Source organism: Drosophila novamexicana, unplaced genomic scaffold (assembly GCF_003285875.2).
Source record: "Drosophila novamexicana strain 15010-1031.04,08,12 unplaced genomic scaffold, DnovRS2.1 tig00002146-arrow-arrow-pilon, whole genome shotgun sequence".
NCBI classification, from domain to species: Eukaryota; Metazoa; Arthropoda; class Insecta; order Diptera; family Drosophilidae; genus Drosophila; species Drosophila novamexicana.
The window spans coordinates 157,176-168,918 of NW_020824948.1; the positions used below are offsets into that span (position 1 = coordinate 157,176).

The window sequence follows — 11,743 nt, forward strand, 5'->3', positions numbered from 1 at the left end:
TACTCTATGGGTCTGTCTGAACCTACCCAACTTTTGCTTCAGCCCAATGCATGATATCTTACCAGCCGAAACAAACAAAGATAATATTATAAATAGAGATGAAGCACTCAAAGATAGTCCCAGTGAGATAAGTACTGGGTGTATATATACCATATATTTTATGTTGTCAGTGACAAGCATCTGGCAGCACTGGCCAAATATTGACTTGTCACGATTACCTGAACACATTCTAGGCAAGCGTTGACGCAGCCTTGCTGTAAATGCGACGCGGAGGAGCATGCCTCATGGCATAGTTCTTTGATTTTTGATAATGTTGTTCGCATTGCCGGCTGGCTAATTAGTTCCGTTAGCTGCCAAGATATCGCAAGTGCCCAACATGAATCAGCCATGACGCAAACGGGCGCTAGTACGAGTCACTAGGCCTCAATCGCCAGCCAAGATCAAAGGCAAGACTAGCAAACAGTTGTGCACAAAATTAAATAACAATACGAAAATTCCCCAAGACCAATCTGTGTCAGCTGCGCTCATCCAAAGTGCACTCGACAACTCGTCAATTGTCGCTGATAACAACGGCCTATAATGGGGTCACAGCCATATTTAATGTTTCGGCATGAACTTCAAGCCCCGATATTGAGAATAAAATAACGAGAGAGTGAGTATATCCTAGCAGGCCGAGGCTTCAAGGCTGAGGGACTAGACGACAGACAGAGAAACAGATGGGCATGGGCTATATCAGCTCGGCTTATCTAGAATATATATACTTTATGGAATCAGAGGTGTCTCCTTATAGGCGTTACACATTTCTCTATCTGCATCTTTATCTATATCTGTATATGTATCTGTATCTATATCTGTATCTGTATCTCTACCTCTACAGATCATTTACTGCTATTAAAACTCACATCTCTTAGCTAAAGATTTTGTCAAATATTTGTTTCCAATATTTTGTAGCAAAATTATGACGGCCCAGTTGAACGTTTGCTTCCCCATTCCTTTCCTCCTTCCAAAATGTTAGCCAGAGTTTCAAGGAATAAAGATGTATCCCAGCTCTGGGAAGTATCTAAGTCCTGCCGATAACTAGACAAACAAGCAACCAAAGAACTTTTTAGAATTGTTATGGAAAACTTTTAGCTTTTTTTTTTAAGTGAATCGAGCGCGCTTTTACTTTTGAGCAATGCTTAAACAGCCATGTTTCGAAAGCGATAATTATTGGTATATCAAAAATGGCAGAAAATATCGATAGAAAATAAGATAAACCCATTCTGCGTGTGATTAAGCTGAAAACATATTTGAAGCTTCAGGTCCCTAGCTTTGGTTCTTCTCACAGGCAGACAGAAAGACAGACAGATGGCTAGAATAACCCAGCTTGTCGTTCGTGATCAAGAATATTACTAAATTCTATATAGGATCAGCGAAACATGCTCTTCCCTTTTTTTCTCCATTTTGGGTTCTCTTCTCCCCATTGAAGGTTTAGCTTGTCCCTATTATCTTTTTGACGGACTTCCCTAAAAGCTAAAAGCTTAAGCTATTGGCGCCAACCGAGCACTGATATGGATCCATATTTATGTCGCCCACGTCGAGAGTGCAATGTCATGATAGACAATAAATGGCCAAGAGCAGAGGTGTCTGCAACAAGCATGTTGCTGTTGAGTTAAAAACGACACTCGATTAGAACCCATTGGCTAGGCAAGGAGGACACACTGTCTTGCCAATCAAAAATGTATTCTACTTCCATAAATATCGAGCACATGTCTTGAGAGGGTTTACCGACCAAAAGTTACTTGGTAGCGCTCTCTTGAGTGTGTGCTTGCCATGGGCGGAGCACCCTAGCGCTATGCGACTCAAGTATCAAGCTTAGCTACTTCAGTGGAAAGATACCCTGTTTGTAAGTTTATAAAATGAAAAATTGCATTTTTTGTGCAATTTTCTCTATTTTCATAACGAAAGAATTTTGCCAATAATTGCAAATGCTTGAACGAATTAATCTTAATAAGACGTTTGGGCATCTACATAACAATTTTGCTAGCTCTAGCTCTATTACAGTGCCTGAGATCAGTTTGATTTATTGACAAACGAGTTCAGAATAACTTCTATGTTTGTAAGCAGATCTTATTGGAGTTTCGCGAGCATATATATGGCACTCCTATGTGCATATGATTCAAAGATAAGGCTCTTACTTTAGAAGCATGTTATTCTGAACGATTTTGGACGGAAATGGGGCGAGGTATCCAAATGGATTGTAATATACCTCATCTTTTTATCCCATAAAAGCGCATGCATAACAAAACTCTTAAAGTTTTTGACCAAGTTTACAAAAAATCGATTTCTTATCGATATATTGAAAATGGTGACAAAATATCGATAAAAACTGAAAAGCTGTATATATGTATATATCTGTATATACGTCTTCAGCTCGTCGTCCTGATCAACCATATACATACATATATATATATATATTTCGGCTCGGACATGCCTCCTTTTGCCCATTTACTCAAAACCAACATACCCTAGCTCAGGCATTTTCAATGCGCTTACAGGGTATCATTATTAAACTCAATTAATGTGCTTAACTCTTTTTCTTTGTCTTTTTGTTATTTTCAGTTGAATTTATCTTATCGTTGCCTTACTTTTCGCTCCCAAGTGGCTGGCTAGGGATAGCCCCGCCCCCGCCCGCACCCCTCCTCCAGCTGCCAAGGGGTTGGTCTGCTGGCTGTTGATAAGGTCTAGCCGTACATTCGCTCGATCGGCCGGCCAAACGACGTTAAAACTTAAAAAGCCTTACAGTCCGTCAACAACAGCAACGATACGAGGAGCTGCTCGCACGAAAATAAAAAAAAAAATAAATTAATAAATAAAACATATAAATATTTTTGTTTTAAATATATTAAACCGTTCGATTATATCGCGGGCCTGATAACAAGCGCTGAACAGGGTTGGCTTTCGGCCGTAGAAAGTTAACATCATGTTGGGCACCTTCAGTTCGGTTAAGCAATACCTCAAGTTCGATATATCGCGCGTGGTTATCGATAACATTGTGTTCAAGCTACACTATCGCTGGACCTTTGTGCTGCTGCTGGTGGCAACCCTGTTGATAACCTCACGCCAATACATTGGCGAGCATATACAGTGCATATCCGATAATGTAGTCGCGCCCGTTATAAATACATTCTGCTTCTTTACGCCCACATTCACAGTGGTAAGTGTGCATTGATGGAATTTAAAGGCTTGCTCATGATCCATTCTGTGTTCCCTAAGAGACAGACTCAGTCTCAGTCTCAGTCTTAAGAACTTAATCTTCCTCGGATACAATATATTGGGTATATCGGCTCGACTCTTGCTTATCTTGTGAGCTATATTGCCAGCATTTATTTACATCTCAGTTCCATTAAGTAAACAAGTTAATTCAGCTTTTTGCCAGCCAGATTTGGCTATTAACAGAGATCAGCCGGAAATATTTGACGCTATTTAGCGTGCTTTTTGACAGCTCAGCGACAGATACTAGCTATGTTTGTTGGTCGGAAAGCTTATTTAGCTATTTTTAGCTTTTTTCTGTCTAAGATTCAGCTAGTTTTTTGCCTTCTGGCAACAAGCAAATGAACCAAATATTTGAAAGAGTTGCCTAATCGTAAGCACTTTGTGCTTGATAAAGTGCGCGCTTTAACTGATTGTGAATTATAGAGGCCACAACATAATTGTTTATCTTAAGGGTTGCCACATCTTTCGAAATAACTAAAATGCCATGCAACTGCTTGATTTAACCAAACACAGGTGCGTCACCTGAACAACACGGCGCTAGACTCCGGCTCCATTTTCCAGCCGGGCATCGGACCCTACAATCGCAAGGAGGATGTGATCAAAAGGCACGCCTACTATCAGTGGGTGCCCTTTGTGCTGTTCGGGCAGGCGCTGTGCTTCTACTTGCCGCACGCGCTCTGGAAGAAACTGGAGGGTGGACGCGTCAAGGCCTTGGTCTATGGCTTGCGCATGGTTGGGCTGACCAAGTACCTGAAGAACGATAGCATGCGTATTGGCAAACTGAATATACCCTCGATGGCGGAGGTGGAGGATCGCGTGATCAATATACGACGCACTATGATCGATCGGATGCGTCTGAATCAATCTTGGGGTGCACATTTGGTCTTTGCCGAGCTGCTCAATTTGTTGAATCTGTGCATACAAATCTATTGGACGAATCGGTTTCTTGGACGCGAGTTTCTCACGTTGGGCGTGAAGGTGCTACGCGAACGTTGGGTCGATAAAATGGATGCACTCGACGTGGTCTTTCCCAAAGTCACCAAATGCACGTTCTACAAATATGGCTCGGCTGGCTCGCTCCAAGAGCACGATACGCTCTGTGTCATGGCACTGAATATCATGAACGAGAAGATCTACACCATACTCTGGTTCTGGTATTCATTCCTGTTGGTCGTCACCATTTTGGGTCTGCTCTGGCGCCTCTTCACGCTCATCTTCTACCAGAAGTAAGTTGAAGTGCTCAATGCCATAGTCTATGTCCAGATATTGGGAGATCGTCTTTTATAGAGGACTACCATAAAGCATACATATTCTTGATCTGTATCAACTAGAACATACCAGGCCCAAGCTCTTCAAGCTTTTTAGGACCTTTGTATTATCTATAAAAATTGCGATTAAGGCTGTCTAAATTTAAGGATCCAGCTTCCAGGACTCTCAGACCTTAGTAGCCTTAGTATGTTCTAGGCTCTTCAGATCAAAGTATCTTTCACTTCAGCCACAATGTATCTGTATCTGCATATGATCCATCTAAACATATGTGCTTATGATATTCTTGTGTTTCTGTCCCTTAAGCCTTAGCTCACTGTATTCACACATATCTAGACAAATCTGTCCAGAAATCCAATTAATTGATTGTCCTTCTTTTAGCGTTACGTTCACCAAATGTGCTCTGTACTGGGCCAAGCCCGGCAAAATGGATGAATCGGATCTGAAGTCTATCATAGAGAAATGCAATTTCTCGAATTGGATGTTCCTGTTCTTTTTGCGCACCAATCTGTCCGAGTTCCTCTTCCAGAAGGTCATCTATCATTTGGCCAGCGAGTTTCCCAACGATCCGATACACGATAACGATATCAATGACTATCGAGCACGGGAACGTGAGTTGCCCAGCGGCAGTGCCCAGCAGAAGTATCCGCTTCTCGGTGGACTGGATACGGTTGATGCTCCGCTGTTGCATCATCGCGGGGCGGGGCCCGTTTTGGCAACGCCAAAATCGCCCACAGATGGCGCCACATTGCCCATTTGACGGCTGCTATTTATGTACCTTAATTAAAGCTATGTTATTAATTGTTATCGATTTCAGAAGTATTTTTTTTTATTTTTTTTTTATTTTGAATATATTTATTGTCAAGTTCTTGTGCTTCTTCTTATTGGCCTTGGCTTGGCAACCGGTTGCAAGAAATATTTCAATATTTCAATATTCAAATTAGACGAAAGCAAGAAACTGGCTCCGCTGCCAGTTTAGAAATGGAAAAAGCTCTTAAAACCGGCTAAGCTCAGCCACCCAACATTTTCGAGCCGCGTGGGCGTGGCAGCTGTAACAGTTAATCGCCCGCCTCCTTTATTTCTCAGGTATATATATATATGTATATATATATATTATTGTCAGCCGTCAAGTCTTTCGTTTGGCTTGACTTTATCTTGACTTTGGATTTGACACTCTTGACTGTGGCTTGACCCACTTTCAATTGACAGGCAGCACCGCAGGCGTGGCAAATGTGGCCAACAGCTGTGGTTTTTATTCACGGTTCAAAGATCTACCATTGGGTCATATCTCATGCTCACAATTGGGTCACGGTATTGCGTTGCGGCTCCAAATTGAATTAGTCACGTCCAACAAAACGAACCTTGTAACGCAACGCAATTACTTTCTGAAAGTGCAAGCTGCCTTAATGCCATTCCACAGATCCTAAAGCGTACCTTCATAATTATTCAAAAGCTTTGATGGAAGCTCAGTCAAATATTGTTCATAAAGTTAGCCCTGTCCTTCATCGGATATTACGCGTAATATACCGAACCCATTAACAAACCAATTATTTTCTAAAAGTACAAGCCTTCATTGAAACATAAATCAATTTTTCATACATTGGCTTGATGAGATCCTGAGATATCGTAATACACTAAAGCCATACAAAAACTTGTTCTGCAGTAAAATATCTTAGTTATGGCTTGACTGAACTTCAATAACATTTGGTTAAACTATCTATTAGATAGAATAGGCTTATGCCAAAGCCTTCCCAAAGCATAAAATCTGAGCAAATTCATAATAAGAATTTCTCTTGCATGCCATTAAAAAGATGCGTGATATATTAGTTTAATAGAACCTCAGCTACCACCGAATACTACGCGTCATGTACCGAACCAAACAAGTAACGAATCATTTTCTAAAATGGCAAGCCCTACCCAACGCAGATACGAAATATTCCATTATTTAGTTCAATAGATCCCGAGCTATCCTCAGGTACCTAGCGAAATATGCCACGCCCAGCAGCAGATTAAACGCTGTCTAAAACTAAATGCCCCAACTAAGCCGTATACCAATTTGATTCACATTCATTTCAAGAGTTCCCGAGTTATTTCGCAACAAACTACAATCTCAAATGATGTGCTTATATGGTCTCGATGTCAATTTGTTGCAGCCCCTATATAACATTTGGCGTTTGCGGCACTTGAGATTTGTGATGGAGAGAAAAATGCGTCAAAAACATGAAATAAAAAAAGATATATTCGGTTGCCATATTTGTGAACATGTAATTGCCAGTTAGTTATGACACCTGCTTAACGGGTCAGAGTCGAGCACGTCTCGATCTGACGAGCATTTGTCTGACTTCCATTTGACATTTTATTGGCCACTCGACTAAAATCTTTGCGCTTCTAAATCTTTTAAGGTGTTTGCCAATTATTCTTTTGCTTACTATTTTTTGTTTTTTGCCAACTGACGAGTGTTTGCGTTTTTATTTGCGGTCAATGCCAACGAGTTCACTTGCGTGGAGTTGAGTCTGTGGCTGCCTTCCCTGCCCCGACGCGCCCGGGCCACCTGCAGTAGCCCCTTCTTGCGGCTGTCAGTCGACATGTGTTTGCTGTCGCCTTAAGTTGTTCAGCTAATAGAAACCTGTAGAAAAAAAAAACAAAACTAGGCAGCCTAATCTGTCCGAAGATCTTATGCTCTCTTTAATTTACAAGCTTTGATGAACGCTCATTTAAATACTTTTTTTGCATTTATTTTAAAAGAGCCTTGTCTTTCATCGCATACTACGCGCAATGTACCGAACCCAATAATGAACCGATTATTTTCGAAAAGTACAAGCCTTCATTAAAACATAAATCAATTTTTCATACATTGGCTTGATAAGATCCTGAGATATCGTTATAACATATTAGCCACTTGTAGAGAACTTAGAAGCACGCATTTTTTATAGATTATTAAAGTTTGTAATATTTACAAAATTCCAGTATATATAGTTTTATTTCTCGATACCTTCTAACATTTTCATTGATAATAATAAACAATCGAAAACAAAGATCGATAAAAATTAACGATTATTACCCGGCCTTGTTCGTATTCATTTTGTTTCGTGCGGAAACACTTGAGCACATTTTCATTAAGTTCTTAGGTAGGACCTTAAAAATAGATATGAAGTCGATTGGACGAAAACTTAAACTTCGCGCAACAAAATCTTTCATCCGCATTTTCCACCAAACTTCATTAAGAACAAATCATTGATCCCCATTTCCGCCAAGCACAAATTGATTTTCCGAAAAGTGTGAAACAGCTTTCAAATGAATTCGAACAAAGATCTTTGAAAATGAGTTTGAGGCCGATCGGTTGTCGAATAAAAAAGTTGTATATAAATGTTTTTCGCGTTTTTTCCACACAATCGTCTATCGTAAAGAGTAACTACAGTCAGTCAGTCAATCAGTCAGTCAATCAATCAGACAGTCAGTCAGTGAGTCAATCAGTCAATCAGTAAGTCAATCAGTCAATCAATCAGTAATTCGGGACAAACAGTTTTATGTATAGAGATCAAGAGATGCCTAAGCATCAAAAATTATGTGAGATACGTATCAACCAGCTTCGTATTAAAATTCTTGTAAAATGTAAGAAATATTTCACAATATGTTTATATAAATAATAAATAAAATAAATAATATATTGACGAATTGACGAATTGCAACATTTAGTTGATTTACCCCGCAGAAAGCGTGTGCTGCGAATCTGTTTTGCCAGCTATTTGCACAATATCAGACTTTCGAAATGGAATCAATGCAAATACAAAATGTAAAAAAATAAAGAAAAGAGAACTGATCAGAGGTTATTATTGGATTGTTGAGGGCATTGAAATAAATAAATATGTCACATGGCGAACCACACAATAGATATATATATATATATATATATAGATATATTCTCATTCTTTTGTTGCTTTGCATATCAAGTGATTCAGTTCTTGTTTTTTTTTTTGTTCATTCCCGAAACTTCGTTGATTCGAAGTTCGAGCTAAAGTGGAATCCAACAAAATTTCAGTCAAAAGAACCAGAACAAGACCAAGAAGCAGAACAATAAATAATTGTCTACAGCTCGGCATTGTTTTGGGCAACGACTCGCCTCGCCTCGCCCCTCACATGGTGAATGACCGTTAACATTTATGTCGAGATCGTCGCCAAAGAACCAGCTTTCTGGCTTGACAGGTTTCTTCTGGCCCCCATCGAGCTTGGGCCTTTTGGGCATATCCACAAATAGCCAAAGCAAGCTGAGCAGCAACAAAAGCCAAGAGAAAACCCGAAAGAAATGGTAACAAGTGTTAAGTCTTTGTTGTGGGCGACATCTCGGCACTTTGTAAAAGAAATCTGTTAAGTTTATGGAAAAAAAAAACACAAACAAAATTTCTAACAACAAATGGCAAGCAAAAGTGTTCTAGGGTATATCTGATAAGTCAAGCTGATAAATATTTGATCTAGAGATTGACCTTTTGTGATGATGACCCCGTCGTCTACCAATGCCAAATGCAGCTCGTGCTGTGCTCTGCTTTGTCGTAGCGAAAACATAAAAAACAAGTAAGAGGTTCTAGTCGGGAGCTCCCGACTAGGGAATACCCTGAACCCTCTTCTTCCAACATCAAATTCATATATATATTCTATTTTAGAAGCTATATGTCAAGTTTGGTGACTCTAGCTCTTATTATTTACCAAAATTGCCCAAAAAACAGGATATCGATATCGAATCTTATCGATTGCTTGGAAACGGAGTAAGTTATCGATAATCGGAAACAAACTCGATCTAGGAGCATCTACATCTTAAATTTCAAGTCTCTAGCTCTTATAGGTTCTGAGATCCTTGCGTTCATACATACGGACAGACAGACGGACGGACGGACGGACGGACAGACAGACGGACATGGCTAGATCGACTCGGCTATTGATGCTGATCAAGAATATATATACTTTATGGGGTCGAAGATGCTTCCTTCTGCCTGTTACATACATTTGGCTTTCGCACAATTACAATATACCCTTATACCCATTTTTAATGGGTTCAGGGTATTAAAAACCGCATAAGATCTTAAATTGTTGGCTAGTTCTTATTGTGGATCATATTTATACTTGATCAGTATCACTATTCTATAGATATCAAACTTGTTGACTCTAGCTCTTAAAACCTAGGAGATTTGCTGAAATTACGGAATTTCGATATCGATTTTTATCGATTGCTTGGCAATGGGAAAAGTTATCGATTATCGGAAACAAACTCGTACTGCGCGGGGAATAAAAGGAACTACGTTTAAAATTCAATGCCTTTAGCTCTTCTAGATTCTGAAATCGACGGGCTTACACATACATATAGAAGGACAGACAGACAGAAGGACAGACGAATAGACGGACGGGTAGACGGACAGGCAGCGGCACATGATTAGATCAACTCGATTGTTGATGCTTATCAAAAATCTATGAACCCAATGGAGTTGGAGATGCTTCCTGCTGCCTGTTACATTCATCAGCTAAACACCAATATACCCTTTTTGTCCTTTTTAAATGGGCGCATTTCATGGCTAACAAGGGTGCAAAAAAGTACAAGCAGAAAAATAGTGTCTGTGAGATAATGCGATTTCACGTGCAACTGTGGAAAATAGGTGGAAAACGGTTTTATGACATTTTAACGCTTACCAGCAAAGGCGACTGCAAAGGTTCCTATGAAAATGCACTTGAGACTCGTTTCACACATTTTCGTAAATCCAGTTGTAAAAATGTAAGCCAGAAACTGAAAGCGGGCAACGACGGGTAATGCCAGCTAAAAGTGAATAAAATAGTTACTGAAGCAACTAAAAATGAAGTCTAGAATTTCTGCTCGACCCAAAGCCGAACTTAATGGAAGTATGCTCACTTTCAGGTGGTTCTCATGTGCGACAGCCCCCCCCCCCCCCCCCCCTCTGGGGCAAGGGGTAGGTGCACAAATTTGCCTCAATTATCGAAATTTATGCGACAATTAACACATTGAACTGGGAAACGAGCTGAGGGGCCAGTCGGGCAATAGATGCGACTGGGGCAGTGGCTGCTGGCTGCTGGGCTCTGTGCTTGGACATGCTGTGCGGCGACCTGTGGCTTGTCTCGGCAATTCGTTGCCAATAAATTTATGCAATTGGCACACTTGTTGCATGCCACGACGTTGCTGGAAGATAGGCGGGGCGGGGGTGGTTGGCAGAAAGAACTCTGCCAATTTCTTTGCCATGCAAAATTTATTTCAATTGCATTTAATTTGTGCGGATTAGCAAATGCCCAATTCCTGGCATTCTTCTTCTTATTTCCCATCGCCCCACATGCATCTAATTTGCATCTCATGCAACATTTATTACAATTTATTAGCCTGGCCTCAATTTCAGCCGCACGTAATGTCAAAGCTGAGAGTCCACTGAGAAAGGCATGTGCGCGGAATGTGTTTTGGCATGTGCAAAACGCTGGCAACAGAAAATGCTTAAGCTATGTTTTAGTTTGAGCATGTGAACAGCTTTAGATTTATAATATAATACTTTACATAATATATAGTATATACTGTACGCATAAAACAAGTTCTCTCAAAGATCTTTGAAAATGAGTTTGAAATCGATCGGACGGAAAGCCAATTTATCACTGAAACGGGTGGAATTTCCCAAGTTCTTATGCGAGTGTAGTTTCCCGAAAAAGCCTGTCTTAACGTCTTGACATATGTCGCAACCGGATAAGTCGGGGGTTCAAGACATCTTGAACTTACTTTATAAGTTTAATGTTTGTCGATTCTCCTTACATATATGCAAAATCCTAACAACATCGGACTACTATATCATATAGCTGACATAGGTAGGATCAGTTGAAAAGAGAAATTTGCTTGAAGGGAAACTTTTATATAATTAAATATTTTGTGCTCCCTTTGGGAATAGATTTACAATGCGCTCCATACTTCGAACTATAAAAGACTGCATAGCTTGGCTTTGGCCATGGACTCCATTTGGACTAGATAACTTTCACATATCATCTAGAATTGTCGTAACAGTCAAAGTTGAAAAGGACTGCAAAAGTCCAAATTGTCAACCCTCTGAATCTACCTTCTCTTTCATCTAAGCAGACTTCGACATCAGCATTAACAGTCGAGTCGATCTAGCCATGTCCGTCCGTCCGTCCGTCCGGCCGTATGTATGAAAGCAAGGATCTCAGAACCTATAAGAGCTAGAGACTTAAA

At 40.2% G+C, this 11,743-nt stretch overlaps 1 protein-coding gene across 1 annotated transcript; it reads left to right on the top strand.

Annotated features, from left to right (window-relative positions):
- Positions 1 to 2,835: 2,835 nt before the first annotated feature.
- LOC115768984 (innexin inx7) lies at positions 2,836 to 5,326 on the top strand. Its single transcript, XM_030713699.1, has 3 exons — positions 2,836 to 3,196; positions 3,769 to 4,481; positions 4,903 to 5,326. The coding sequence occupies exons 1-3, from the start codon at positions 2,963 to 2,965 to the stop codon at positions 5,279 to 5,281; spliced, it is 1,326 nt and encodes a 441-aa protein (XP_030569559.1). The 5' UTR covers positions 2,836 to 2,962; the 3' UTR covers positions 5,282 to 5,326.
- The last annotated feature ends 6,417 nt before the right edge of the window (positions 5,327 to 11,743 follow it).